At 56.7% G+C, this 24,100-nt stretch overlaps 9 protein-coding genes across 9 annotated transcripts; 5 read left to right on the forward strand and 4 right to left on the reverse strand.

Annotated features, from left to right (window-relative positions):
- Nucleotides 1-377: 377 nt before the first annotated feature.
- Nucleotides 378-1,541, forward strand: N657DRAFT_677167 (14-3-3 protein; the record flags this gene model as incomplete). Its single annotated transcript, XM_062795966.1, has 5 exons — nucleotides 378-389; nucleotides 533-540; nucleotides 612-965; nucleotides 1,039-1,126; nucleotides 1,191-1,541. The coding sequence occupies 5 exons, from the start codon at nucleotides 378-380 to the stop codon at nucleotides 1,539-1,541; spliced, it is 813 nt and encodes a 270-aa protein (XP_062653338.1).
- A 1,735-nt stretch (nucleotides 1,542-3,276) lies between these two features.
- On the reverse strand, nucleotides 3,277-4,455 carry N657DRAFT_652921 (uncharacterized protein; the record flags this gene model as incomplete). Its single annotated transcript, XM_062794349.1, has 2 exons — nucleotides 3,277-3,787; nucleotides 3,953-4,455. 2 exons carry the CDS (start codon nucleotides 4,453-4,455, stop codon nucleotides 3,277-3,279), a joined length of 1,014 nt encoding a protein of 337 aa, XP_062653339.1.
- A 1,513-nt stretch (nucleotides 4,456-5,968) lies between these two features.
- N657DRAFT_562882 (uncharacterized protein) lies at nucleotides 5,969-10,198 on the reverse strand (the record flags this gene model as incomplete). Its single annotated transcript, XM_062788168.1, has 5 exons — nucleotides 5,969-7,292; nucleotides 7,350-7,569; nucleotides 7,626-8,161; nucleotides 8,206-9,501; nucleotides 9,555-10,198. 5 exons carry the CDS (start codon nucleotides 10,196-10,198, stop codon nucleotides 5,969-5,971), a joined length of 4,020 nt encoding a protein of 1,339 aa, XP_062653340.1.
- Nucleotides 10,199-11,457: 1,259 nt separating this feature from the next.
- On the forward strand, nucleotides 11,458-13,977 carry N657DRAFT_640220 (uncharacterized protein). The gene is made up of 5 exons (XM_062791931.1): nucleotides 11,458-11,547; nucleotides 11,608-11,823; nucleotides 11,879-11,982; nucleotides 12,376-13,578; nucleotides 13,642-13,977. The coding sequence occupies exons 1-5, from the start codon at nucleotides 11,476-11,478 to the stop codon at nucleotides 13,808-13,810; spliced, it is 1,764 nt and encodes a 587-aa protein (XP_062653341.1). The 5' UTR covers nucleotides 11,458-11,475; the 3' UTR covers nucleotides 13,811-13,977.
- Nucleotides 13,978-14,764: 787 nt separating this feature from the next.
- Nucleotides 14,765-16,422, forward strand: N657DRAFT_697486 (heme peroxidase; the record flags this gene model as incomplete). Its single annotated transcript, XM_062797324.1, has 3 exons — nucleotides 14,765-15,702; nucleotides 15,766-16,139; nucleotides 16,210-16,422. The coding sequence occupies exons 1-3, from the start codon at nucleotides 15,219-15,221 to the stop codon at nucleotides 16,420-16,422; spliced, it is 1,071 nt and encodes a 356-aa protein (XP_062653342.1). The 5' UTR covers nucleotides 14,765-15,218.
- Nucleotides 16,423-17,297: 875 nt separating this feature from the next.
- Nucleotides 17,298-18,284, forward strand: N657DRAFT_610028 (ATP11-domain-containing protein; the record flags this gene model as incomplete). Its single annotated transcript, XM_062790312.1, has 1 exon — nucleotides 17,298-18,284. The coding sequence occupies one exon, from the start codon at nucleotides 17,298-17,300 to the stop codon at nucleotides 18,282-18,284; it is 987 nt and encodes a 328-aa protein (XP_062653343.1).
- A 20-nt stretch (nucleotides 18,285-18,304) lies between these two features.
- N657DRAFT_660879 (acetyl-CoA synthetase-like protein) lies at nucleotides 18,305-20,470 on the reverse strand. The gene is made up of 4 exons (XM_062795065.1): nucleotides 19,994-20,470; nucleotides 19,032-19,934; nucleotides 18,804-18,978; nucleotides 18,305-18,751 (listed from the first exon to the last, which is right to left on the reverse strand). The coding sequence occupies exons 1-4, from the start codon at nucleotides 20,240-20,242 to the stop codon at nucleotides 18,420-18,422; spliced, it is 1,659 nt and encodes a 552-aa protein (XP_062653344.1). The 5' UTR covers nucleotides 20,243-20,470; the 3' UTR covers nucleotides 18,305-18,419.
- A 1,066-nt stretch (nucleotides 20,471-21,536) lies between these two features.
- Nucleotides 21,537-22,120, forward strand: N657DRAFT_563115 (uncharacterized protein; the record flags this gene model as incomplete). The annotated part of the gene is made up of 2 exons (XM_062788187.1): nucleotides 21,537-21,713; nucleotides 21,767-22,120. 2 exons carry the CDS (start codon nucleotides 21,537-21,539, stop codon nucleotides 22,118-22,120), a joined length of 531 nt encoding a protein of 176 aa, XP_062653345.1.
- Nucleotides 22,121-22,284: 164 nt separating this feature from the next.
- N657DRAFT_652928 (uncharacterized protein) lies at nucleotides 22,285-24,092 on the reverse strand (the record flags this gene model as incomplete). The annotated part of the gene is made up of 2 exons (XM_062794350.1): nucleotides 22,285-23,715; nucleotides 24,072-24,092. 2 exons carry the CDS (start codon nucleotides 24,090-24,092, stop codon nucleotides 22,285-22,287), a joined length of 1,452 nt encoding a protein of 483 aa, XP_062653346.1.
- Nucleotides 24,093-24,100: the final 8 nt, after the last annotated feature.

A 24,100-nucleotide genomic window follows, 5' to 3' on the forward strand; every position in this document is an offset into this window, starting at 1 on the left:
AAGTGAGCAATCCCAGGCGTGGGGTCACCATTTCAGATGGCCTTGCTAGCGTGGAACTCCCATTTGTCTGGGAAATAAAGCGGGCTCCAACGTCACATGCTAACGGAAAAAAATGTGGATTCTTTCAACCTCCGCGAGAAAAACAGGGATGCCGGGCCCGGCTGGACCACTAGCGTGGTGAGGGGGAGCCATTCAACCCTCTCCTCTGAGGCTTAAGACCCTTTGCTCAACGCCTAAACACACTGAACCTCAACCACATTCCAAAAAACAAAGTCACTCTACTGTGGTGACTTTTCTCGCGTCTTCTTTCCTTCTCCTTCGATCACACATCTCACAACCGGTTTATCCCATACACCTCTTAAAACACACCGCCCAAAATGGCAAACGAGGTATGTACGCGCGCTCGCCTAGACCCGCCCTTTCCCCTCCTCCCCGCGATATGGCTCGCATGCCCGTGATTGAGTCGGTCTCAACGCTGTTGCCGTACCCTTCGCCTTGTATTTCAGTTGCTGACCGCTTACTTTTGCGCTAGCGTGAAAGGTGTGTTTCCTCATCTATCGGCAACTGCCCTCCCACTCGCAGTGCACTGATCGGCCCTCCCTTGAACTTAGCAAGACGTTCCTCGCCCGCCTGTGCGAGCAGGCCGAGCGCTACGATGAGATGGTCACCTACATGAAGGAGGTCGCCAAGCTCGGCGGCGAGCTCACCGTTGACGAGCGTAACCTGCTCTCGGTCGCCTACAAGAACGTGGTTGGCACCCGCCGGGCCAGCTGGCGCATCATCTCGTCGATCGAGCAGAAGGAGGAGTCCAAGGGCTCCGATAAGCATGTCGCCACCATCCGCGAATACCGCCACAAGATCGAGACCGAGCTGGAGAAGGTCTGCCAGGATGTGCTCGAGGTGCTCGACGAGGCCCTGATTCCCAACGCCGTGTCGGGCGAGTCCAAGGTCTTTTACCACAAGATGTACGTCCACTTTGTCGTGGTCGCGACAGCCCCATACGGGTTGTGGTTCCCAGCGCGCTAATATGGCGTGTAGGAAGGGCGATTACCACCGCTACCTGGCCGAGTTCGCCTCTGGCGAGAAGCGCAAGGTTGCCGCTACTGCTGCGCATGAGGCGTACAAGGTGAAGACCACCAACTCCCTGCCCACGTGCCCTCCCAACAACTGACAAATCTCTCCCACCAAAGAGCGCCACCGACGTCGCCCAGTCCGATCTGACCCCCACCCATCCTATCCGCCTGGGCCTGGCGCTCAACTTCTCGGTCTTCTATTACGAGATCCTCAACTCGCCAGACCGCGCCTGCCACCTGGCCAAGCAGGCATTTGACGACGCCATCGCTGAGCTCGACTCGCTCTCGGAGGAATCGTACCGCGACAGCACCCTCATCATGCAGCTGCTCCGCGACAACCTCACCCTGTGGACCTCGTCCGACAACGGCGAGCCCGAGGGCGTCGCCGCCGAGGCCGCCAAGGAGGAGAAGCCCGTTGAGGAGAAGACCGACGGCAAGGCCGACGAGCCTGCGCCCGAGCAAGTGTAAGCGGCTATCGTTGGCTGCTTTTGCTCGTTCCTGCGTTTTCTCGGCTGTCGCGTGCCCCTCTCTCTCTATATCTCTCTGAGCCTGTGCCTGCTGTGAAGCGGGTTGATACACCTGCACCAGCATTCTGTGCGGCTTTGAGCTAGAGCCTGAGTTGATTATCTCTGGGACAGGGAGAAATCGGGCGTGTTTGTAGTCTGTGAACTTGGGCTTTCTGGTGGAACTGTTGCTCTGTGGCGGCACACTGGTCAAAGGCAAGGGAAAGGGGGCAGGACTGCGCAAAGGGGAGTTGGGTTGATGTGGCTAGGTGGGGACTGAAAATGCAGGGAACATGGTGCCTTTTTCCTCTTTCTATGTCTTTTACATCTCCGTTTTTCCTCATATCTTGCTCTCTCTGTCGCCTTCCCCTCCAAGGGTCAGATGTATCTCGGTCTCCCCTTCACCACCAGTATGGGATGGGGGAAGTTTGAAACCTCAAATATCCCACCAAAGTCCTTGGTCTTCCTCTCAGAGACCGAGGCAATATACCATCTAAACCAAGGCTCGGCTGGTAGCCCATCTCCTGATGGCATGTGTCTCCTCGCGCCATTTCGACTTGGAGTTTGTGGTAGAAAGGGCTTGTACGTCTTGCGACCCGATTCGTGGGCGGATTATACACTCTCTGTTCATTTTCTCCTCTCCCAAGAGGATTAGGGCCAGCGGATGGAACAGGGTTGGGGTCTGACTAGGAGCGGATGAGTGATGACAGTTATTTCAAACTCAATTTTGTCTTTGCTCAGACATCCGAGCTGCGAATCCGACAAGTACATCGATCCTACACTAACCATGCACATCCAGGACAGGCCTGCTGGTCTGCCGCTACTCTTCTCACTTCTCCTCTGACCCTTGACGCACAACGAGAATGTGATGCAAACCAAGGTACTCTTGTTTGAGTGGTTTTTGTTTCGTGTTTGTTATTAGCAATACCATTATTCTACCTATATTTATCTTTGCGTGATTGTCCACCATCAGTACCTCCGAACCTAACGCCTGCCAGCATGCCAAGCGAGGCCACATTAAGAGCAATCTCATCTTCGTGCTGCATTGCTAGTATCTCGTTGCGTCGTGTGGCAGCGCAGGAAAGGCGCCCAAACTTCCATGCTCTTGGGCGGTCTAATGTCTTGGCCATATCGGCTGGGTGCTCATATTTCAACAAGCGCTGGCACATGTTCTGTGCCATGCCTAATTGACTTGGAGCTGCAAACACAGTACGAGTCGCCGTATCTTGCGAGGATCCAGCGTCTGAAGGTCCTTCAGACAGCAAGACTGACTCGTGTAGCGGAGATAGAAGTGTCAGGCCAAGCCCTCCCCTTCACTGGTCTGATGTGGTGAAGAAAGGAGACCTTGTTCAGGCGGGGTTCCAGTCTTCAGGGAAACAGGTAGACCGTAAAACTGTGGAGGTCACTGTTTGTGTTGATGATGGCCATAATAACAAGACTTCCGGGATCCTCTCGCGTATGTGCCAAGTGTCGTGTAGCAAATTGATAACCCCATGTCTTCGTGCTTTCTCCATGCTCCAGTAAGCCGGTCGTCCATTCGCTTATCTAAGCCGGCAATCAACCACACTCTTCCCGGTGAGATTTCATGGAAAGAGCACTGGCTAGCACCACCCAGACCTCCACCTCGTCCCCCAGGACATCCGGAGCGGCGAGGGCCCCCGCTCAGCAGCTTCACCAAGCGACTTGACCAGGACAGCTCCCTAGTCCTTAGGCCGGTTCGTCGCCCGCTGAAGCAGCGCCGCCGCCCGCTGCAGGCGGGACATGCTCCTTGACAGTGCCGTGCGCCGGTGGTGTTGGTCCGAGTCGGTGATGCCATCCAAGTCCGACGACGACGAGGAGGTGGAGAAACCCACCCCTCTCGCACCATCATCTCGACCATCATTACCATTGCGATTATTCACCGACCGCGCCTCCCCGCCAAACCAACTCAAGACCCTGCCACCAAGAGGACCACCCCGACCCCCACCATCGCCGCGCGAAACCGACCTCAACTTCTCCACGGGCGCCGACACGGGCGCAGAAAGGGGTTGGCTAGACGGCCGGGCAATGCACCTCTTCTGCCCGTGCGCTGTGCTCGCCCAGCGCGGCTGGTAGCCGTCCGGCCATGGCACATCGCCGGCGTCGCGCTTGTGCGCGCTCTGGCTCCGTTGGGGCCGCCGCACGCGCAAGAGCAGCCCGCTGATCACGCGCTTGGTGAAGTTTTTGCCGCCTCTATCGTTGGAGGCCAAGGTGGTGGAGCCGCTGCTGGTGCCGGGAGGGCTGGGAGGCGGGGTAGAGGATGGGCGGCTGCAGTGGCGGCATACCGGGGCCGGTTCGGGAAAGGAGGGAGTGATGGTGGTAATGGTTGTTGCCTTTTTATGGTGGATGTGCGAGGACGGGTTGACGACTGTTTGTAGGGCGGTCCGCACGCTGTCGGCGAACTGGGCGCTGGTTTTGCCTACGCGGCCGCGGTTGTCGCTGCCGATGCTGCTGCTTTCCATTGGCTCTGAGCAGGCGCAATAGGCGGCGTCGCCGTGGCTGCTGACTGCGGCGCTCCAGCCGCGGATCCAGTCTGCTTTCTTGCCTTGGGTTTTTCGCGGAAGCAGTTGCTGTCGTGTGGCCAGCCAGTCGGTGGGTGGAGGTGAGGAATCTTCTTCCTCTTGGGTTGACGGTGGTGGTGATGTCTGCTGGGATTGCAGCTGGGTAGTTGGTGTTTGTGGTTCGTCTGGCACAGGTGACTGTGTCGGCTCTTTGACAGCATCTAGCTTCGAAGTTTGTTTGATCGACGCTGGCTTGTCGGAGGGATGTGTGGTGTCCGAGCGTGGTGGTATCTGGGCCATCAATTCTGACAGCGCCAAGGGCGCTCGGCTCTGAGGGGATGCGTTGCTTGAGAGCTCCATTGTGCCTGTGGGTGTTGGGAGTTTTGGAGTCGATGGTGTGTGCGCAGGAGGTGCAAATAGGATATGTCGCTTGCCGAATGACCCAGTCCCCTGAAGGAACAAGACCCGTTGGTTGTTCTGAACTCTGTGTTTGAAACGTATTAACCAGCAACGATCAAAGTGAAGTCTCGAAACCGGCAAGGTCCTGAACGAACGTCAGTGCTCAAGCAAGCTAAAAGAGAATGCTGAGTACAGAGGTAGGCGAAACCGACTAACCTGCTCCGTCCCCGGTGCAGATATGCGCCTCGAGTCTCTGTACGAACCTAGCAAATAGATGGGTCGACCAGTAGTCCGACCGAAGAGGACAAACGAGGACAAGCGAGTCCAACTTGTGATCCGTTGCACTTCGTGAACACAACGTAGTGTCACTGGGAAGCGACAGGTCTGTCACCAGCCATTCCCCCGGACCTGAAATGCAACCCACCGATGGCCGTTCGTCGCGCGCAGCAGCTCGAGGAGTCAAGAGGATGATAATAGGTAGAACCTCGCGTCCTTTTTCTATCTGGGGACGCGTACCTATGCGTTTGAGAGCTTGTTGAAGGGAAAATTCGATTGTGCTTCTTGGTGCACGAGCAGAGGCTAGCAGATAAGTAAGTACCTTGCCAGGCTGGGGTCGCCTCCGACTCCCCGGTTCTCGGCAGGCATTGTCATGGTGACATTGTCTTGGCCAGCCAAGTCCGACTAGGCCTCTAACGAATTAGCGCACGGCTTGGCTAGAGTTGTGCCGACGGTTGCAGCCCTGCAGCTGGGTCCCAGCTCCGGTCAGAGCTGTGGCGCCGTGCCTCCTCCATAAACATCAGGTACACAGTAGTTGTGCCTTTCCGCTGAAGACCGCAGTGATGCAAGATAGAGCCATGTCTATGGTACTGTACTCCGTTGACTGTCAGCCCGTCCCTTCTCAATTCCTGCATGGCTCTCATATGAGGCGGCTGGCGTGTATAGTCGGTCCATAACCTGTGTAAACGACATCAAGAAAAACAGGTAATCGGTTTAAGGTATTGAGCTAGTGCGGACAGCTAAGCTGCGAAGGTACCTTCGCTGGTGGAAAGTAGGACCTTCTCCCACCTGCGCCTCTCCAGACAACTACAGTTGCAGAATGGCAAGCCTACGCCAGCTACTTATCCCTTGAATGTGGTAAACAACGTCTTCAAGCAGAAAGAGCTCTACGTGTATGCGTCCGTTGTCTCTGCGCACTGTGGGCTTGATGGGGAACCCGGCCTCGAGTGTTTGAGAGGAAGAAAAAAAAAACCGATATCTCATAGACTGCTGCTCGCTGAATCGTCCGATCATTGCCCTCTGTATGCTTTTCCCGAACCTGCAACGCCAACCCTAGATCACCCACCCTTTTGAATACCACCTCTTTATCTAACCTTGTACCCGAGAACCCCTTTTGAAACGCTTCCACCCAACGCCCCATGCCTCATTGTAAGAAGAAAACGATCCACCATCCACGTCCAGGTCTAAAACTCCCCTCTCACGAAGGCTTCAACGCCTCCCACGCCCCCATCTCCATCCCTTCATCATCCCCAAGCAAATCCACCGCCGGCGCCTTCCTATGAGTTGGCGGCTGCGGCGGCCGCACAGCCGCCTGCTTCTGTTGTGTGTGCGCCAGAGAAGCAGAAACCGGAACAGCAACGGTCGGCTTCCTAGCCGGCAGCTGCGGTTTCCGTTCCTGCGCTGCTGCCGCTGCCGCCAGACCTGTAAGCGATATTCCTCCATTTGAGGCAACCACGCTCGTGCGGCTGCCGGTGTTGGTGCGTCGGGGAAGCTGCGGTGGTGGTGACGGCGGCGTCTCGCATCTCGGTGTCGGGATCGCCCCGTCATTCTTCGTTGCTGCTGGCGACGGCGGCGTCATTTCCAGACGGTTCCGTGTCGTGTCGAATCCGAGGCTTGCTGACATGATACTACCCGCCGGTGAGACTGGGCCTGTGAGATGCGCGGGCTTCTTGGCCACTGGCGGTGGGCTCCTGTGTTTGACAGAATGCTCCTGAGATACGGCAGGCTTTGGCCCGAGAGGCGGAGCGGGCGTTGTTGATTTGGTGACCGGCTTTCGCTTCTGCTGGATCGAGGGCGTTGGAGAGTTGGACACCAACCCGAGACCTATGCTGGTTTGTCTCCGTGGCGGAGGCGGGGGCGGTGCTGAGACCGCTTGGAGCGTCTTTGCGTCTTCGCTGATCTGCAGCCTGCCGACCTTAGCAGGCAGCGCTGATGGATCGTATGGGAGCGGCAGCTTTCTAGGCACCGAGCTCGACGCCGAGGACGAGAGCAGCATGGAGTGATTGACGTGTTCATACGGCGAAGTCGACATGCTAGAGAAGGACGACAAGCGGGATTCGGATCTGGGAACATTAACCCAGTCCGGCTCATCAGTTGGTACATGAGGGTTCGTTGGTCGCTTCGGGTTCAGGATAATTTCTGATGTTGGGTTGTCGGGCCTTGGCGGGTTGATGGAAGATCTTGCCATCTTGCCATTCTCGAGCCACCATTTTTGGCGGTCGGAGCTTGCCGGCGGCAAACCAGGCTCGATGGCATCGTATCCGATCAGGTCCTCGTCTTCCGATTCATTCTCAGCCAGGTTGGCCGTGTCTCCTCCAACCTCGGCCTTTCGCCGTTCATAAATATCCCTGCTAATTTTATCCCGTAGCCTCTCGTTCACAATGCTGACGGTGCACTCGAATATGGCGAAGACAGGTCTGTGATCTGAAAAGCGTAATGGTGCCGAGTTGTAGGCCAGCTGGCGGAGGTTTGACCCCTTGCGGAGAATGCGATCTGTCCAGGCAGGGATGCGGGCTTTCTCCCTGAGCACCGCTGTTAGTACGATTCTATCCCTTCACGACTTATGAGCGAGCACGTACGAGCTGTCATACTCATCCGTTCCGACATCGAACTTGTACGTCGGCATGAACGTGATGCGGGCCTCGGAATAAAATCGGAAAGCAAGCCCAGCCACCATCTGCAGATTCAGCTGGTCGTTCTCAAACAGTCGTTCGAGGTCGCGCCTTTTCACTGCCTCTTTCGCTGTTTCCAAACCAAGACCAATCCGGTAGTTGAAATCCCCGAACCAAATCACAGAGTCTAGGTTGTGGATGTCAATTATGCAAGTTCACTTCATCCGTCACAGAGAGTCTTACCATGGTCAGCTATGCCTCTGTTTCTCTGAAACCGAAGGCCCTGGTCGATAGTGGCGTAATCTCTGTTCCTTTCCTCGTAATTCGCAAACCCCGCCGCCAAGTGTGCCGTCACAAAACAGATGGGCGTGTTGGCATAGTCGAGTCGAATCGCAACTGCCCCCTTGTTGCCAGCCATGCCTGACATGCCCGTTTTCTTGACACTGCCCTCCACATTCTTGATGTTGTGGAGCACCGACGCCTTCACAAAGATGCACAGTGCCGCGCCCACGAGTTGCCCGCTCCGCAGTAACACATACTTCTCGTCTCCCTCTCGGCTATAGTACCGGTCCAGGGTTCTTTTGATAGCCTGTTCCCACAGCTGTTTCCTGGTAGGGTCGCTGTTCATGATCTGCTGGGGGTTGAGCTCAACTATTTCTTGAAACCCAACGGCGATGATTTCTGGTTGGATGGACCCCAGGTCGGAGGGCCAAAGCCAGGCAGACAGATCTTCGTTGATGCCATCGGTTCGTCCATTGAGATTAAACGTCCCCACCAGGCTGTCAGCTGTTAGCATTTGCCTTGCAGAGACCATGGGGTTAACACTTGCAGGTGGATTTTCTTATTCGAGGAGAATTCGCTGCTCCGCTGCTGCAGCTCGCCGGCAACATAGTCGCTAATAGGGTCAAATAGGATAACAGGGGCCTGGCCAACCATCCTCCCCAGGAGGGTATCAATTGTGATTTGCCGCGCCTTGTCAGTAAAATTGTTGTGGTAGAGTCGGGTAGCCGACTTTCGGACATCGGCAATGGCCCCAGCAAGTGACATCTTGCCGGTGCGGGTGAATGAGGACTTGAGGGCGCCAGTTCCGGCGTAGATTTTGGATAAGGAATCGCCATTGTCGGCCCACAGGTTAGCATGCCGAGACCAAAAGTCCGAGAGAGCTCTCTCCCCTCGGTGACCGAGAAAAGATTCCACAGCCATTTGCGAAATGATTGTTTGAATCAGGTTTGTCCTGTCTAGACAATCAAGGCAGTTTGTCCTGAAGACGCCCTCTTGCTGCAAGACCACAACATAGCGCCGCCGTTTGTGGTCATTCAGACCACCAGTTGACTGCCTTGCATCATCCGACTCCTGGGCGAGATAGTATGCGAATCCATCTGCCGAATCTTCAATGTACCGACGAATCTCGTTTGCCGCAACGTATCCTTGAGGGCCCTTGGTCTCTGCATGAAAATCATACTCTGTCTCCCTCAGCAACGCATGGTCTCGCTCCCCCGGCCGACTTAGAGGGCAGTTCTGGACGCCGAGTCGGTAGAGGGAAGTGAGCTCGTACTCTCCGGGCTTGGTAGCGCTCAGGAGATTGATGACGTGAACTGCGCCATATGCTTGTTCCAATTCCGAGAAGTGCTTGTCGAAAGCCGGTTGGGTCCCATCGGCTGAGCGCGTGATGGTGATCTTCTGCTGGTTGGGCAGAAGTCCAGCGGCCTGCTCCCAGAAGACGGGCACTGAGCCTCGTACTTGAGCATAGGAAAAAACCACTCCTGAGGGGCTCCAGTATATCGTTTCCGTCTCCACGAAGTTGGCGACGTTCCCGTCGTCGTCGATGCCTCGCGAATTGAATCTCGTGCCGGCTCTTCTGCATGACAACCGCGATATGACAGTCAAGTAGGAGGGCAGGCCCGTCTTGGCGGAACTCAACGGTGCCGAGGTTTGTGGTATCGCCCAGCTCCTGCAGAAGCCGCGGATCGCCGAGGTCAATATCCTCGAGGCATCCAGTGCGTCCCGCTCTCGCTTTTGCAGTCGCGACCGGAACAGAACGAGTGGGCGGATCATGTAAGAATTCCATAGGAAGGACTCGTCGAAATTATCTATATCGAATTCCGCAGCATCGGCCGGCCTGTGAAGTGTTAGCGCCCTTTTCGGCATGAATCTTCCCGTCCGTGTTCCTACCTGTCCTGCATGCGGTTCGTAACGTCAAAGTCGGTGCTATAATAAAATGTCCCATTGCTAAGCAGCTTCTGTAGCTCCTGACAAGGGTGTTCCACTGGCACATCCCTCCGCCCGAGACCCTGTCCGTATACCGATGCGGCATCCGAGTCCAGATCGTAGGGGTCTAGCGCCACGACGTCATCGTACTCGGCCGAGTTGAGGCAGAAAAACTGCACGGCCTCAATCTTCTCCACCGTCTCGCCCGGCCGGAGAGTTGCGACACGCGAGGCCTGGGTCACGACGCAGAGGAAGACGTCGCGCCCGATCGATATGAGCCCAAGCGTTCCGTAGATGGGTCGTGACGTGAGCGGGCGGTAGTCGGCGAGCAGCTTGTCCGAGGTCGGAGAGAACTCAACCATGCACTTGGATGTAACATTGTCGGACGTGTTCGAACGCGGACGGACAGACGACGATGGTGCCAGTAACCCATTGGCTATGGCCTCGGTCGTTGTCGTGCTGTGCCTTAGGATCAGGGCATGGGAGTGGGAGGTGATAGCAATGGCTCGATGAGGGTATTCGCGTATTAAAATTTGGCTCGATTTTTCAGAGGAGGGCGGCTGGCCAGGCCACAGGGCCGTTGACGGAAAACTGGAATTATAGTCCATGTCGTCGTCCCGAGTCGCAAAGAGTGGCTGTGATGTGGTTGGAACAGAGGGGCCTCGCAGAGCTGCAGACAGAGGGCATGGCGGTTCAGAGCAACCGGACCGGCCAAATTGGCGCCACGGTCTTGGTACCGAGGGGAATGACCGGTAGATGGTCGGTGATGAGTGGCTCGGAAGCACAATGGAACCTTGAGATTTCCGTCGTCCTCCTTCCGGACGGAATGAATTCGGAGCGGAAGGTTGGCAGCCCGACGCCTGCCGGCTGGGCGCTTTTTCAGCTTTCAGCCGCAGAATGCGGGGCGAGCTGGCTCACAAAGGAGTTTTTCTGGCCTTCGTTCACACCCAAAGCAAAGGAACAGACCGAAACGGCCAACACTTCCAAGTAATGAACAGATTGAAGTGACACAAGTGGGTCTATATAGCTTCCAGCTCGCCGTTGTAACAACACTCGAGAGCCTAAGACACCTAAGTAGAGGATTGGGTCCTGCGCCATTTGCCCCTCTTCCATGATGCGTTGTGCCCAGCGCTGCGTTGTCCCAGACACTTCACGTTGGGAGTCACCGCGACAAATCAACATGCTCCAGAAACCAGTTATGCAAGGTCCTGGGCGAGCATCGAGTGAGTCAAAGAAAATTTCTGTTAGACAGGGTCTTCACAGAGAGAAGGTTCTATAGCGTATCCAATCCCTCTTGATGCAGTAAATGAAGCTGCTGGCCATCGTGACCATGGTGCGAAACCACTTTGAAAGATGAAAGAGGAAAAGAGAATTGGCAGAGGCTTCAGATTTAATATCAATGGTAAGATCATGCTCTCCATATAAGGAGAATCATCCTCTTCCTATCATGTTTGTTGATTTGATTCAATCATCATCAGCCTGAAGAGAAGGAAAGGAAGAAATCAGACAAGTTTGTCTGAAAAAAGTGTGGTTAAATGGCCCCCACTTTCATTCAGCCTTTGCCTGCGGCCCGCGACCGGCGCAAATCTGTTCGGGGTTTCGGAAACAGATGGCCGCCACTGGAATCGCCAATCATAAGTGGATCTTTGAACAGCCGCGCACCCGCTTTTTTGCGTTTGACCTCGAGCTTCCAGCCTCTCGACTCCTTTGGCCTGCCGCCTCGCCAAACTCATAGCACTTGCGATCTTGCAGCCTTGACACCAATTCTTGTATTGACGCACATATTCTCCTCCCTCTAAGACCATCAACATTGAATCAAAAACCCATTTTCCGGCAACAACAATAGCAGACCACGACACAGGCTTCGCAGCCAAGCACCGACAGCATGGGTGACTTCGCAAACTTCGGCGGCACTGATGAGGAGAATGCTGAGATCAGGCGTCTTAATACGGACGTTGTCAGTCGCTCAGTGTTCTTCCGAGTGTGCAACGCAGAGCTGACCTTGCTATGTGCTCAGGAAGCGGATCCCGACAACTTCGAGAACTGGGAGAAACTGATCCGGGCCTGCGAGGGTCTTGAGGGCGGCCTTAACCGCAACTCGAGCCCTCAGGCTTTGGCAACCCTACGCGACTCCTACGACCGTTTCCTTCTGAAGTTTCCGCTGCTGTTCGGCTACTGGAAGAAGTATGCCGACCTCGAGTTCAACATCTCCGGGCCCGAGTCGGCCGAAATGGTATGCCGATTCGGTTCCTCCTGGCCAACAAGAGCGACGCTGACGCGGGTACTAGGTCTATGAGAGAGGTTGTGCCAGCATTACCAACTCGGTCGATTTGTGGACCGAGTACTGTTCCTTTAAGATGGAAACCACTCACACTCCCCACCTTGTGAGAGAGTAAGTATAGGCGGATCGTTTCCTTCCCAGCCCCATGACCGCCTCACCTGCAGGAAATCTGCGATGCTGGCTGGCGCCCGCCGCCTGTCGGACCGCGAGGGTCGCTTCGATCATACAACCGTACAGCACATGGTGAGAGACACCGAAGGCGGCTGCCATACTCTGCTGGATCGTTCTCTCACATATCTAACCAGGCGCTGCTGCACTCGGCAGATTACATCCCGTGTGCTGTGGCCTTCTCCTCATTACACGTTCGCACGTTCCCCGGAGATGTAATCTGGCCTCTTTAGATGGGTCGCGTCGCTTGCACAAATTCCCTCTTGTATTTACATACCCTTCCCAACCCACCCATCCCATCCTGTCGTGTTTGCTCGCCGCTGACCTTGTCTCCAGGCTCTTTGAGCGCGCCGCCTCACATATCGGCCTCGACTTCCTCTCGCACCCGTTCTGGGACAAGTATTTGGAGTACGAAACTCGGCAGGAAGCACACGACAAGATCTTTGCCATTCTTAACCGCGTCATTCATATCCCGATGCACCAGTACGCGCGCTACTTTGAGCGCTTCCGGCAGCTGGCTCATACGCGGCCTCTCCAGGAACTCGTCCCGGCCGACGCGCTGGCTCGATATCGAGCCGAGGTCGAGGCCGAAGCTATCCAGTTTGGCATTCAGAAGCCCGAGCTCGAGATTGACCGCGACATCCGGGCCAAAATTGACGCCTCTTACTACCTGATCTTCCAGCGCACCCAAGCCGAAACGAGCAAGCGATGGACGTACGAGGCTGAAATCAAACGGCCATATTTCCACGTGACCGAGCTTGAGCACCACCAGTTGGTTAATTGGCGCAAGTACCTTGATTTCGAGGAGGAGGAGGGCAACTACCAGCGGATCGTCTTCCTGTACGAGAGGTGCCTGGTCACGTGTGCGCTGTACGAAGAGTTCTGGCTCCGGTACGCTCGGTGGATGTCGGCGCAGGAGAACAAGGAGGAGGAGGTCCGGAACATTTACCTGCGTGCGGCCACGCTGTTTGTCCCGGTCAGCAGACCGGGCGTGCGCCTTCAGTTTGCCTATTTTGAGGAGATGTGCGGCCGAATCGATGTCGCTCGGGACATCCACGCGGCAATCCTCATGAAGCTGCCGGACTGTGTCGAGGCGATCGTGTCGTGGGCCAACATGCAGCGGCGGCAGAGCGGTCTCGACGCGGCAATCGAGGTGTATAAGGCGCAAATCGACTCGCCCGTTGTGGACATATACACCAAGGCCGCATTAGTTACGGAGTGGGCGTTACTGTTGTGGAAGGTGAAGGGCTCCGTTGATGAAGCCCGCGTCGCCTTTGCCAAGAACGTGGAGTGGTACGCCGACAGCCGCCACTTCTGGCAGAAGTGGCTCGAGTTTGAGCTGGAGCAGCCGACCAATGCCGAACTCGAGGGGCAGCATGCTGAGCGGGTGAAGAACGTCTTTGCCGAGATGCGGTTGAAGAGCCGTCTCTCCCCAGGCATCAAGCAGGAGTTAGGCCGGGTGTATCTGAATTACCTGCAGCAACGCGGGGGCAAGCAGGCAATGAAGGAGTTCTTGCTCATCGACCGAGAGCTATTTGGGTATGTATTTTCAACCGTTCCGTTCAAGTGTCATTGGCAGGGCACAATGCTGACTCACAATAGTCCCCAGTCGGTTTCTCCCATCACCAAGGCCAAGCAAGCCAAGGAGGATGCTGGCCTCGCAGGACTGGACGAAGCCACCCGTCTGAAGGCGGAACGGCGGTTCTACAACTATTACGAGTTGCACACGGACCCGGACGCGAATGCCCAGGGACCAGCTAGCTTTGACTAATGGATTTTTGGGGATGCCTCCACCCCATTTCAGTAACATGTTAACGGCAGCTATGGTTCGGTGAGCGTCTGGTGGGATTCTGAGTGTCATCATGCGAACGACGCAGCATATCAAGTTCGTTGGTGAAGAAAAGGCGCACGCCGTTTTTGTGCCGGAATTGGGGGAGGTGTGACAGGTGGTTGTTGGATTGGCGTACTCGACCGTGCTTTCTCGAGTTCCAGGGAACGTGACCCAGTTATAAGAAGTATACGTGTAGGGAATAATGTAGGACTACCGTCAAGTGGAATGCTCCGTTACCAATCGTCGATTCATAGTGTCCCGAGTATTCTTGCCTTCACAAGACTACCGTGTGGCTCGTTGGTGGCACATGTCTGACCCCCTGAGCAAAGCTGCAGACCCTTACTAAGGACGCTCTTCTGAATCATCCATACCGCCTTTCGGCCTCGGGTGGGCGGTGGGGCCTTTCTACAACAACTACCGGGCTATCGAGAGCCCGTGCCGGGCCCGATCTGGAACGGGACCTTTTGGTGCGAGCCGATGCTGACATATGCCTAATAAGAAAGGACATTGCAACGATCTGACTCTGCGCAAACGGATACCTCCCAATTGTGCTTCGTGCGCTCCCTGGCGATTGCAGTGCTTGGCATTGCGTAAATATGGACACGATGATTGACTCATGGCCTCTGGCCTGTCGGAGCCTTTCCTGGAGAGTCTTCTGATTCCGTTCATATGGTTGATGAGTCAAGGCACGCAGCCTATCAAACTGTCAACAACTGGTCCATACGCAGGGAACCGGAGCCAAGACTATGAGGCTCAAAATGGTCTGTTCCTCTGCTAAATCGGACGCAACTGCTGCTCGGCTCTCTTCGGAGAAGCCCTCGGCTCCGCGAGAAGCCTACGGATTACTGCCGTCGGTGCTTTCCACCGGGGCTCCACACGCTGCTTTCCGCCGCCACACGTGAAATCGTGAATCGGAAGAAGAGGTTCCAGTTATCAAGATCCTTGCGAACCTCAAACCTTCCGTAAGACCCACAGTGGGGGTACCTGGCAACGAATTGGCCACTCACCGTTCACGTATAAAACATTTTTCGACGTGATTCCACTCCGCGTTGTTGGGAACAGCCGAATTGCATCTCCGTCCATTTGCCGTTCTTTTTCTGATTACGCATCCCTCTCTCTTCATAACGCCATTGTCGTGGCCAGGTATTTCGATCTTTTGTCACGTCCGCAAGACTTGTCTTTCTCTCTTTAAAGCACATAGCTGAAAAGGTTAGCATCCCAATCGTCCCCTGCGCTCTCCCCACAGCTCCCTTCCTTATCAGCGATCGGGAACCGCGCCATATCAACTCCCCGTACTCTCCAAACACTTAAACACCCGATTCTGACCGTGTGACCGGCAACACCACAGATGGCGACAGCGACTCGCACCTTCACTCGCGCCCTGCGCACTTCAGCCCGGCCCGCTTTCACTGCCGCTCCTCGGATCGCTTTTCGCCAGAGCGGCCGCCGCTTCTACTCGTCGGAGCCCGCAGCCAAGCAGGGCTCGTCGGCGTGGCTTTGGCTCGCCGGTGCTGCCGCCGTCGGTGGCGGCGGTGCCTGGTTCTACCTCAACAACCAGGGCCCCGCCACGCCCAAGGTCTTCACACCCAAGTTCGAGGACTATCAGGCCGTGTACAACGAAATCGCGAGCCGTCTCGAGGAAAACGACGAATATGATGATGGGAGCTACGGCCCCGTGCTGCTTCGCCTGGCGTGGCACGCCAGCGGCACGTATGACCAGGAGACGGGCACCGGAGGTAGCAACGGCGCCACCATGCGCTTCGCTCCCGAGAGTGACCACGGCGCCAATGCCGGCCTGAAAGCTGCGCGGGACTTCCTCGAGCCTGTGAAGGGTTAGTGTTGCCGCCAGGTTGAGTAAACACATCAAGGACTAGATGGCTAACAGTGGCAAACAGAGAAGTTTCCCTGGATCACTTACTCTGACCTGTGGATCCTCGCTGGCGTCTGCGCCATCCAGGAGATGATGGGTCCTCAGATTCCCTATCGCCCCGGCCGCACGGACAAGGACGTCGCCGCCTGCACTCCCGACGGCCGCCTTCCCGACGCCGCCCAGGCGCAGGACCACTTGCGGAACATTTTCTACCGCATGGGTTTTAACGACCAGGAGATTGTTGCGCTGGCCGGCGCCCACGCGCTCGGCCGCTGCCACACCGACCGCTCCGGCTACTCGGGCCCCTGGACCTTCTCCCCGACCGTCCTGACCAATGACTACTACAAGCTGCTGCTCGACGAGAAGTGGCAGTGGAAGAAGTGGAACGGCCCCAAGCAGGTAAGGCCGAACCAGCCCCTTTCGAGCTGGCCATTCGAGAGAGGCGGATGCTGACGGGATGAAACAACAGTACGAGGACAAGAAGACCAAGTCGCTGATGATGCTCCCGGCCGACATGGCGCTCATCCAGGACAAGAAGTTCAAGGAGTGGGTGCAGAAGTATGCCGCCGACAACGACCTCTTCTTCAAGGACTTCTCGGCCGTCATCGTCAAGCTGTTTGAGCTGGGCGTGCCTTTCAAGGAGGGTACCGAGAAGTGGGTGTTCAAGCCCGTCAACGCCTAAATTGGTGCATCAGAAGGGGGAGGAGAGAGTTAGACGAGGAAGAGGAGGGTCAAGAACATAGACGAGGTGCCAAGTTCTTCCTGAGCTGGGTTTAGAAGGAGGTTCATCTAGAAGAAGGAGTGCTGGTGGTTGCTTTATCGTGGCATGATAAGGAGTTGAGGATTGATTCCCGCGTCTCGGTGACGCGTCCCTTAGAGGACAGGGCGGTTAGACGGTGCCGCTGTAATACATGCTTCTTTAGCGTTGTCTTGCTGTGTCTGACGGATCAGTTTGTAAAACAGTGGGGGATAATATTAGGTCACTGGAAGAGAGCCACGAAATTCGCGAGAAGGGTGTGGTTGTGGGAAATGTAGATGTGAAGAGAGAGCTTCCTACAGCGCCATAAGGGCGAGAAGTCCCTGAGACGGCAGTTGTGTAGCCGTGTGACTTTGTGAGCGACGTCATGGCTAGACTGTTTGACTGGTTTCAAGCTTGTACGTGGGGGTAACATCCGCTCCGAGTCCCTGATGTATTCTCCTGCCTCTGGACTGGCAAGTTCCCCGCGATTTCTCCTCCGAGAACCTCTGCAACTGGACCCTTGCCCAGGATATTGGTCGCTTTTTGGCCTTCAAGATCTACTGTAGTACGTAGTCTATATACACCATTCTGGATTCGCGCTCCTTCCGGTATACATGTCCAGCGATCTTAGCTGTTTGCCCCTGAGCCGGTCGCAAGCCCTTGGGTTTGGGAGCTGGGACAAGTAGCCGTGAAGGGTTAGGGCTGTCACTGGGGTATGTATCGCGTTCTTATCAGCTGGTACAGAGCCACTTATCAAACTTCCATACTTTCCGAATTCCAAACCATCTACATGCCGTAGTACAACCCTCACAGACACAATGGCCGCTGCGCGAACACCAGTGTTACGGCACATCCTGAGCTGCCAGACGGGGGCGCTGCGCGCCTCGAACCAGCGGCGCTGGGCCCAAGTCCACGACGTGCGCTTCCTCGCGACTACGCAGCAGCCACGCAACATCCTCGAAAAGTACCGCGACAAGCTCGACCGCAAGGCGCGCGAGGAGGGCCACGCAGACATCGACTCGCTCAAAGCAGCTTACGCCCAAAGGATTCACGCCCTGCGCAATGAGACCGACGCAGTCCTCACTCCCCCGAGTCGCACACCTGCGCCTGGACAACAACCATCATCATCACCATCCAGCCCTAGTCCCTCCTCCTCCTCGTCGAGACTTCCACCACAACAACAACCACCCAAACCCTCCTCGACGGGGATCAAACCCCTCTCCGAAATACTCGACATCCCCAAAGCCTCCGTCCTCCCGACAAAGGAACTAACCGCCATCTGGCGCCTGCACCACGCCGTCCGACCCAACTCGCTCTGCGCCGTGATCCCGGCCGCCACCTTCACCGCCATGGAGACGCTCGCCCGGCAGAACCCGCAGTTCGTGCTGCCCGTGCCGCACCCCAGCCAGGGCGCCGAGATGCACTTTTTGCAGTGGACCTGGGACGCGGCGACCAAGTCGGCCACGGTGCTGTTTACACAGCTGGCCGAGTACAAGGCTAGGGGGGAGTTTGCGGCGCCGCATACGACGGTGACGCACTACAAAGATTTTCTGGCCCGGGAGGACGGGGGGGAGGGGGTCGTCCTCATGCAAGGCTTGGTCATGGATGACCGCGGGGTCAAGGTGGATGATGCGCGGTGGTTGGTTATGTGCTTGCAGCGGTTCTATGGCGGGTGGGACGGGACTGGCGGGAGAAAGGCGCAGGAGAGGGCTGAGGAGAGGAGGAGGTTGTTGGAGTGGTTTGGACGGGGGGATGGGAGATTTAGTGTGGAGCGGTTGATGGAGGAGGCGGAGAGGATGGGGTAGGGTGGTTGAGTGGAGGGTAAGTGAGTGATTTGTATCATATCTAACTAGCTAGATGGAAGGTAGGTCAGAGGTGGGCCACCGTGTACGTGGCAGCATATAGAGCACGGAACTGTTTGATATGGCCGGCGTTGGTGATTACAGCTTCGCGCCTGAATCCCACTGCTCCTTCTTCGCCTGCTCCCGCATCACCCTCCGCAGCACCTTGCCGCTGGGTGATTTGGGCACCTGGTCAACAAACCGTATGCCACCGCGTAGCTTTTTGTGGGGAGCCACCTGGGCTGCCACCCACTCCGCAAGCTCCTGTGCCTTCGCCTCGCTTGCCTCTCCCCTATCACGAAGTACGACGTACGCCCGCGGCACCTCGGTGGCGTTGACTTGGTCCTCAACGCCAATGACGCAGGCATCGGCCACTTCCTTGTGGCCTAGCAAGATGCCTTCTAGCTCAGCCGGCGGGACGGGATAGCCGTCTAGGCCCTGATCAGTGATCTTTCGCTGAGAAGGGGTAAGATGTAGACTGACTGTACTTGATCAGCTCCTTGATACGGTCGACGCAGTAGAAGTTGCCGTGCTTGTCGCGTTTGAACACATCGCCCGTCTTGAAGTATCCGTCGGACGAAAAGGCTTCCTTGGTGCGCTCCGGGTTGCTGAAGTAGCCCGGGAAGACATTGGGCCCTTTCAACCACAGCTCGCCGGCCTGAGGAGGTAAGCTCAACATTGAACAAGAGAAACTAAGAATACAAAACTCACCTCCCCCTCCTCCACGTCCCGCCCCTCCTCCCCCACGATCCTCGCCTCCATATTCGGCATCAGCTTCCCGACTGATCCCATAAACTTGGCCCACTCATCCACCACCTGGCAGCACACAAACGCACACGTCTCGGATAGCCCGAACCCCTGCTTGACAGGCACCTTCAACCGGTTCCACACCGCCTCAGTCAACTCCCGCGTCAGCGGCGCCGCGCCCGAGTGCAGCAGCTTCAGCGAGCTGAGATCGAACCCCTCGACCCCGGGATGCTTACCAAACGCCAACACGACCGGCGGCGGGACGTACGCGAACGTGATCCGGTACCGCTCAATCGCCCGCAGCGCCTTGGTCATGTCGAACCGCTCCAGCACCACCAGCTGCCAGCCCTCGTACACCGACAGCAGCACGCCGCTGGTCAGGCCAAAGATGTGGAAGAAGGGAAGGATCCCGAGCTGCTTGCCATCGGCGCCGCCGCGTGAGCGCCACTGGCTGCCTTCGACGTAGCTGGCCTGCAGGAGGTTAGAGACCATGTTGTGGTGGGTTAAGCAGACGCCCTTGGGGAGGCCCGTGGTGCCGGAGCTGTAGACGAGGAAGGCTATGTCGCGTTTGGGGTTAATGGAAGCGGGTTTGATGGCGGTGGTGGTGCGGGGAGGGGTGAGGAGGTTGGTGAAATGATGGATGCGGTGCGCAGGGCCATGATGTGTGCCGAGAAGGAGGATCCGGTCGAGGGGGAGGTTGGCTTTCCGGGCGGCTGAGATGGCGGTGGGTAGGTTGGCAGCTTGGGTGATGAGGCCCTTGGCACCGGCGTTATGGAGTTGAAATGCGAGCTCGTCGGCGGTGTAAAGTGGGTTGGCAGGAGAGACAGTACCGCCTGCCCACAGGGCACCGAGTGTTAGGATTGGGGTCTATGTCGAGTCGGTGTGAGTGACAGTTTGCGAATGACCATCAAAGTGGGATCACTGACATCAATGGAGTTGGGAGTGTAGAATGTCAGAACCTCGCCCTTCCTCCATCCCCAGTGCTCCTTGAGTCCCTGACCGAACTCGATCGAGGCCCTGCGCAGCTCTGCCCAAGTGTATGAGCGGCCCGTCTCGGCGCATGTCAAGATCTCTTTGGCCGGGGGAAAGTCTCGGAGCCGATCTCCGAAGAGGAGCGTCCAGAGGTCGACATTTTTAGGAATGTCAAGGTGCGGGAATGTTGACGGATACGGCATTGCGAGCGACAGGTGCGCGGGTGGTGATAGAGTGCCTATGAGGATCTCATCTGAACTCTCGAACGGCACATCAAAGCCGTTTCAACAATCATTTCAAGAGCACCCATTCCTGTCTTGCAGGACCTGCGTGTGCCATGGCTTGCGGCTACATATTGAGTTTCGGCGGGCCATGGCTGGCATCGGCTCTCCAACCTGGAATTGAGCCTCGGATTGTTGTAGCCTTCGTTGGTGAGCCCGTTGTCGGGCTCGTCGGGCTAGCATCGGTCCCACCCGGCTCTCAGTCCGGGCTGCCGAGACTGGGGCCGTCAGGTGACGGAGAAGGGCTCTCGGCGCTAAGACCTGCTGGGCTAAGCGCAACCGCCAAGGGAACGAGATCCACAACAGGGACTGCACCGACACTGCTTCCGGGGTGTCGTCTCATCACTTCCCCAACTTCGATGTCAGTTTCAGGTCCCAACCCACAGGCTCACGGCTCGACTTGGCTTGCCATGGCCGTTACGCTTGGTTCATCTCTACCCGGTTTCTGAGCTTTCCATCTAGATCTTTCCAAGCCTTTCAAGTCTTATCAGCGCATAGAAAACCGAGCGGTAAATACCCGTTGGCTCTGTCGCAAAAGTTTCTTGAACCTCGAAGCATCCTACGATACCTAGCTGCCCATGGCTTTCTCACCTCAAGAATACACGTGAGACCACCTCACATATCAACCTGCTCGCTTGCTCATCCGAGCCGCTTGGTCCCCTTTCTTCCAGAACGGCGGTATTGCCGTCGATAGGTGGATTTGTGTTTGCCCGTCTTCGAAGGGTTTGAGGGTTGAGGTTCAGGGGCAAGCAGGGGTATGAGGCGCATCAGATGAGAGCACCAGATTGCTGCGACACCTTTCAAACCGCGCTTGTGTATGGTTTCTCATCTGGGCTGCGCGAACCTGGCGCTTGGAACCTGTCAACCCAGTTCTCGTGGCGCTCCGCTGGTCGGCAGACCCTCATTAGAGTTCCTGGTCCGAGGGATGACGTTTGGTAAACAGTGAGAGCTCTGAATTCCAACCGTCCTGATCACGTCATGAAGTCAGGGGACATAAGCCAACTCATACGAAGTCCTCCTGGCTCTGGGCGTCCACAGGATATTTAAGGTTGTGGAATCGCCAACTTGACTCGTTCTGCTGTCTACATATCGATATATCGAATTGCGCCATCCTCTCAGTTTTGGCTTTCCCCTTCCTGTTCGTTTCGTCAACAGCAGTGCTGTTTCCATCTCGCGAATACTGTTTCTCCAAAGTCTATTTTCTCTTGCCATCACCATGTATATCAAAGCAGCCGTTCTCTTCTCCCTCCTCGCATCGTCCCTCGCCGTCCCGGCCGCCAACGGCGACCGCAAAGTCAAACGAGGAGTTCTCTCCGTCCAGGACTATTCCGAGTTCCAAGTTTCTGATGGTGTGGCGGGTAATGCCTTTGCCGAAGTGAACGCCAAGTTTCCTGTATGCAAACAAGGACTATCGTCATGCCTACCATCTTCACTCACAGATTGCAGATTGGAACCGACTTCGCCTCAGTAGATTCCGAGGATCTCGCTATCCTGAAGGCGGCGCGTGAGACTGCCGAAGCCGCAGAGACTGAGGAAGGCGGATTCAACGACGCTATTGAAGCAGCCGGAGGAAAGGATACGCCTGCAGGACAGGCGCTGCAAAACGGCAAGATTAAAAACAAGGTGCTGAAGCTGCAGCTGCAAGTACTGGCCCTGCAGATTGAGGCTGCCCAGGGCAAGGACACGGCTGCGAAGCTGGCCGAGCAGAGGACCAAGCTGGCCAAGAACGTCCAGCTGGACGAGGAGGCGGCGGGGCAGGCGAGCTCGAGCGTGGATTTTCAGGGCACCAGCCAGCCGTAAGGTGCAGCTTCAGGAGAGACAGATCTTTGTGAACGGCCTGGCATGGTGGCGTCGAAATTGGGGAAGCATGCTTGGTAAACCAAAAATGGATCTATAGGTGTTGTGTCCTGGGCCAGCAAACTAGGATCCATACAATTAACGACAAGGGTATCATGGCCACCTTACTAGCCAGCAGCCAGCCTGTCAAACATGGCCCAGTCCACCTCCTCAACAACCCTGCGGTGGCTGCCCTCGACCGCGTGGGGCTTGCTAGCCTCGAACCAGAAGGCCCATACGCTGCGCGTATCAGCAGTCGCCATGCCCCGGCTGCTTACCAGGCCGACATGCTGGACCACCTGCTCGCGAAGGGCGAACCTTCTGATCCCGGTAGCATCGCAATACTCCTCGATTATGATGTCGGTCTGGCCCCTTTCCCTCTGCCGTAGATACTGCATGAGATTCGGGAGTTCTTGCCGGTGAAAGACGAGCGCCTGCGAGCAACAACCATTTTTGTCCATGGGCACAACGCCGGCTGCCAACGCGGATGTAGGTGGACCAAGAGGGACGCTGTGGTGGAGGCTGTAGCCCGGCAGCGGCAGGTTGTGCTTGCCCGCCATATAGGCCAGCACCGTAAACCCGGGAGCGACGAGCAGAGAGAGTACGGCAATGGTAGCCCAGTCAAGGCGCAACCGCTCCCCGCATCTCAGAAGCCGCAACAGGACGAGAAACACGGCGGTGCCGCCGGCAGCTATCGCCAGCATCAGCGGCAGGTGGCGATACCACCAGTCGCCCTCGGCCGCCCAACCCAGAAACGTCTCTGTATAGAACAGCCTCAGATACAACCAATCTTTCTCCCCCTCCGCGGGCGTGTAGTCACGCGCCAGGTACTGCAGGCCCCGCATGGTTCTCGCCATCCAGTCCTCCGCGAATATCACATCATCCTCGAACACGGCAATAAACGGCGCGCTCGTCTCCTCCAAGCAGCGGTCCAACACGTACAAGTAATCAAACACGCCCTTGAGCTGCAGATCCCTCTCCTCCTCGGCCTTGCGCAGCCCCGCGCTCTGCAGGCTCGTCAAATTCTCGTAGCCGGCGGCCGAATCGGTCAGAGCCCGCACCCAGGGTGCCTCCCAGTCTGGGTGCTGGGCCGGATCGGTGTTGGCAAACAGTACCTTGACGGCGAGCGCCGCCCGCTCGCGCATGTCCAGCCCCGCCAGCATCGACCCCAGGGCGTCGGGAAAGTACTGGCGCGCTTGATCACCGTCGCGGCGGACCGTCACGAAGGCGGCGCACAGGGCCGGGGTGTTCCCTGCCTTTTGCGGGGTCTTGCTGGGTCGCGTTGTCGCGCCATTGCTGCTGTCGTGCGCGTCGTCGGCTGCTGCGGTTACGTCGCGGGTGACGCGGGCGATGTAGTCGCGGGCTTGGCGCTGGCGAACGGCTGAGTAGTCGAGGTCGTAGACCGAGTCGGACTGGAAGTAGGCGCTATGCGGATCGCGCCACAGAAAGAGGCGGCCGTAGCTGAAACCGAGGAGCCAAATGAGGCCGCAGATCAAGAAGGCGCGCGCGGCCGGGAGGGAGAGGATGCGTAATGGGAGGTGGACAATCCACGGGCGGAGCTTGCCGATATTAGCGTTATGGCATTGCCGAAGCATGCTGTGTAGTTGGTTAACTAGTGGCGTTCGGTTGCTGCCATGAAGCAGAAGTCTGAGAAGCCTGGTCAAAACGGAGACTGGACGATTTAAAACCGCGTTATACGGTACAAGCATAATACACAACTTTTCGGCCCCCACTGACAAATCGAGGAACTCAGTACGGGATATTCGTACTTGTAAGGCACGGAGGTCACGGAATAACGTGTAACGTGTAAGACGAAGGCAGGAACAGGAAAGAGTCTTGGCAACTGGTGCCAAGCATGGGGATTGCGCAAGCCTGCAAGGGACGAGACGGGGAAACACAACCAGGAAAGCTTGACTTTGGGCTCTGTTTTGGCCATCTTGCAAA

The sequence above is a fragment of the Parathielavia appendiculata genome (assembly GCF_033297405.1).
Source record: "Parathielavia appendiculata strain CBS 731.68 unplaced genomic scaffold N657scaffold_1, whole genome shotgun sequence".
Taxonomy (NCBI): domain Eukaryota; kingdom Fungi; phylum Ascomycota; class Sordariomycetes; order Sordariales; family Chaetomiaceae; genus Parathielavia; species Parathielavia appendiculata.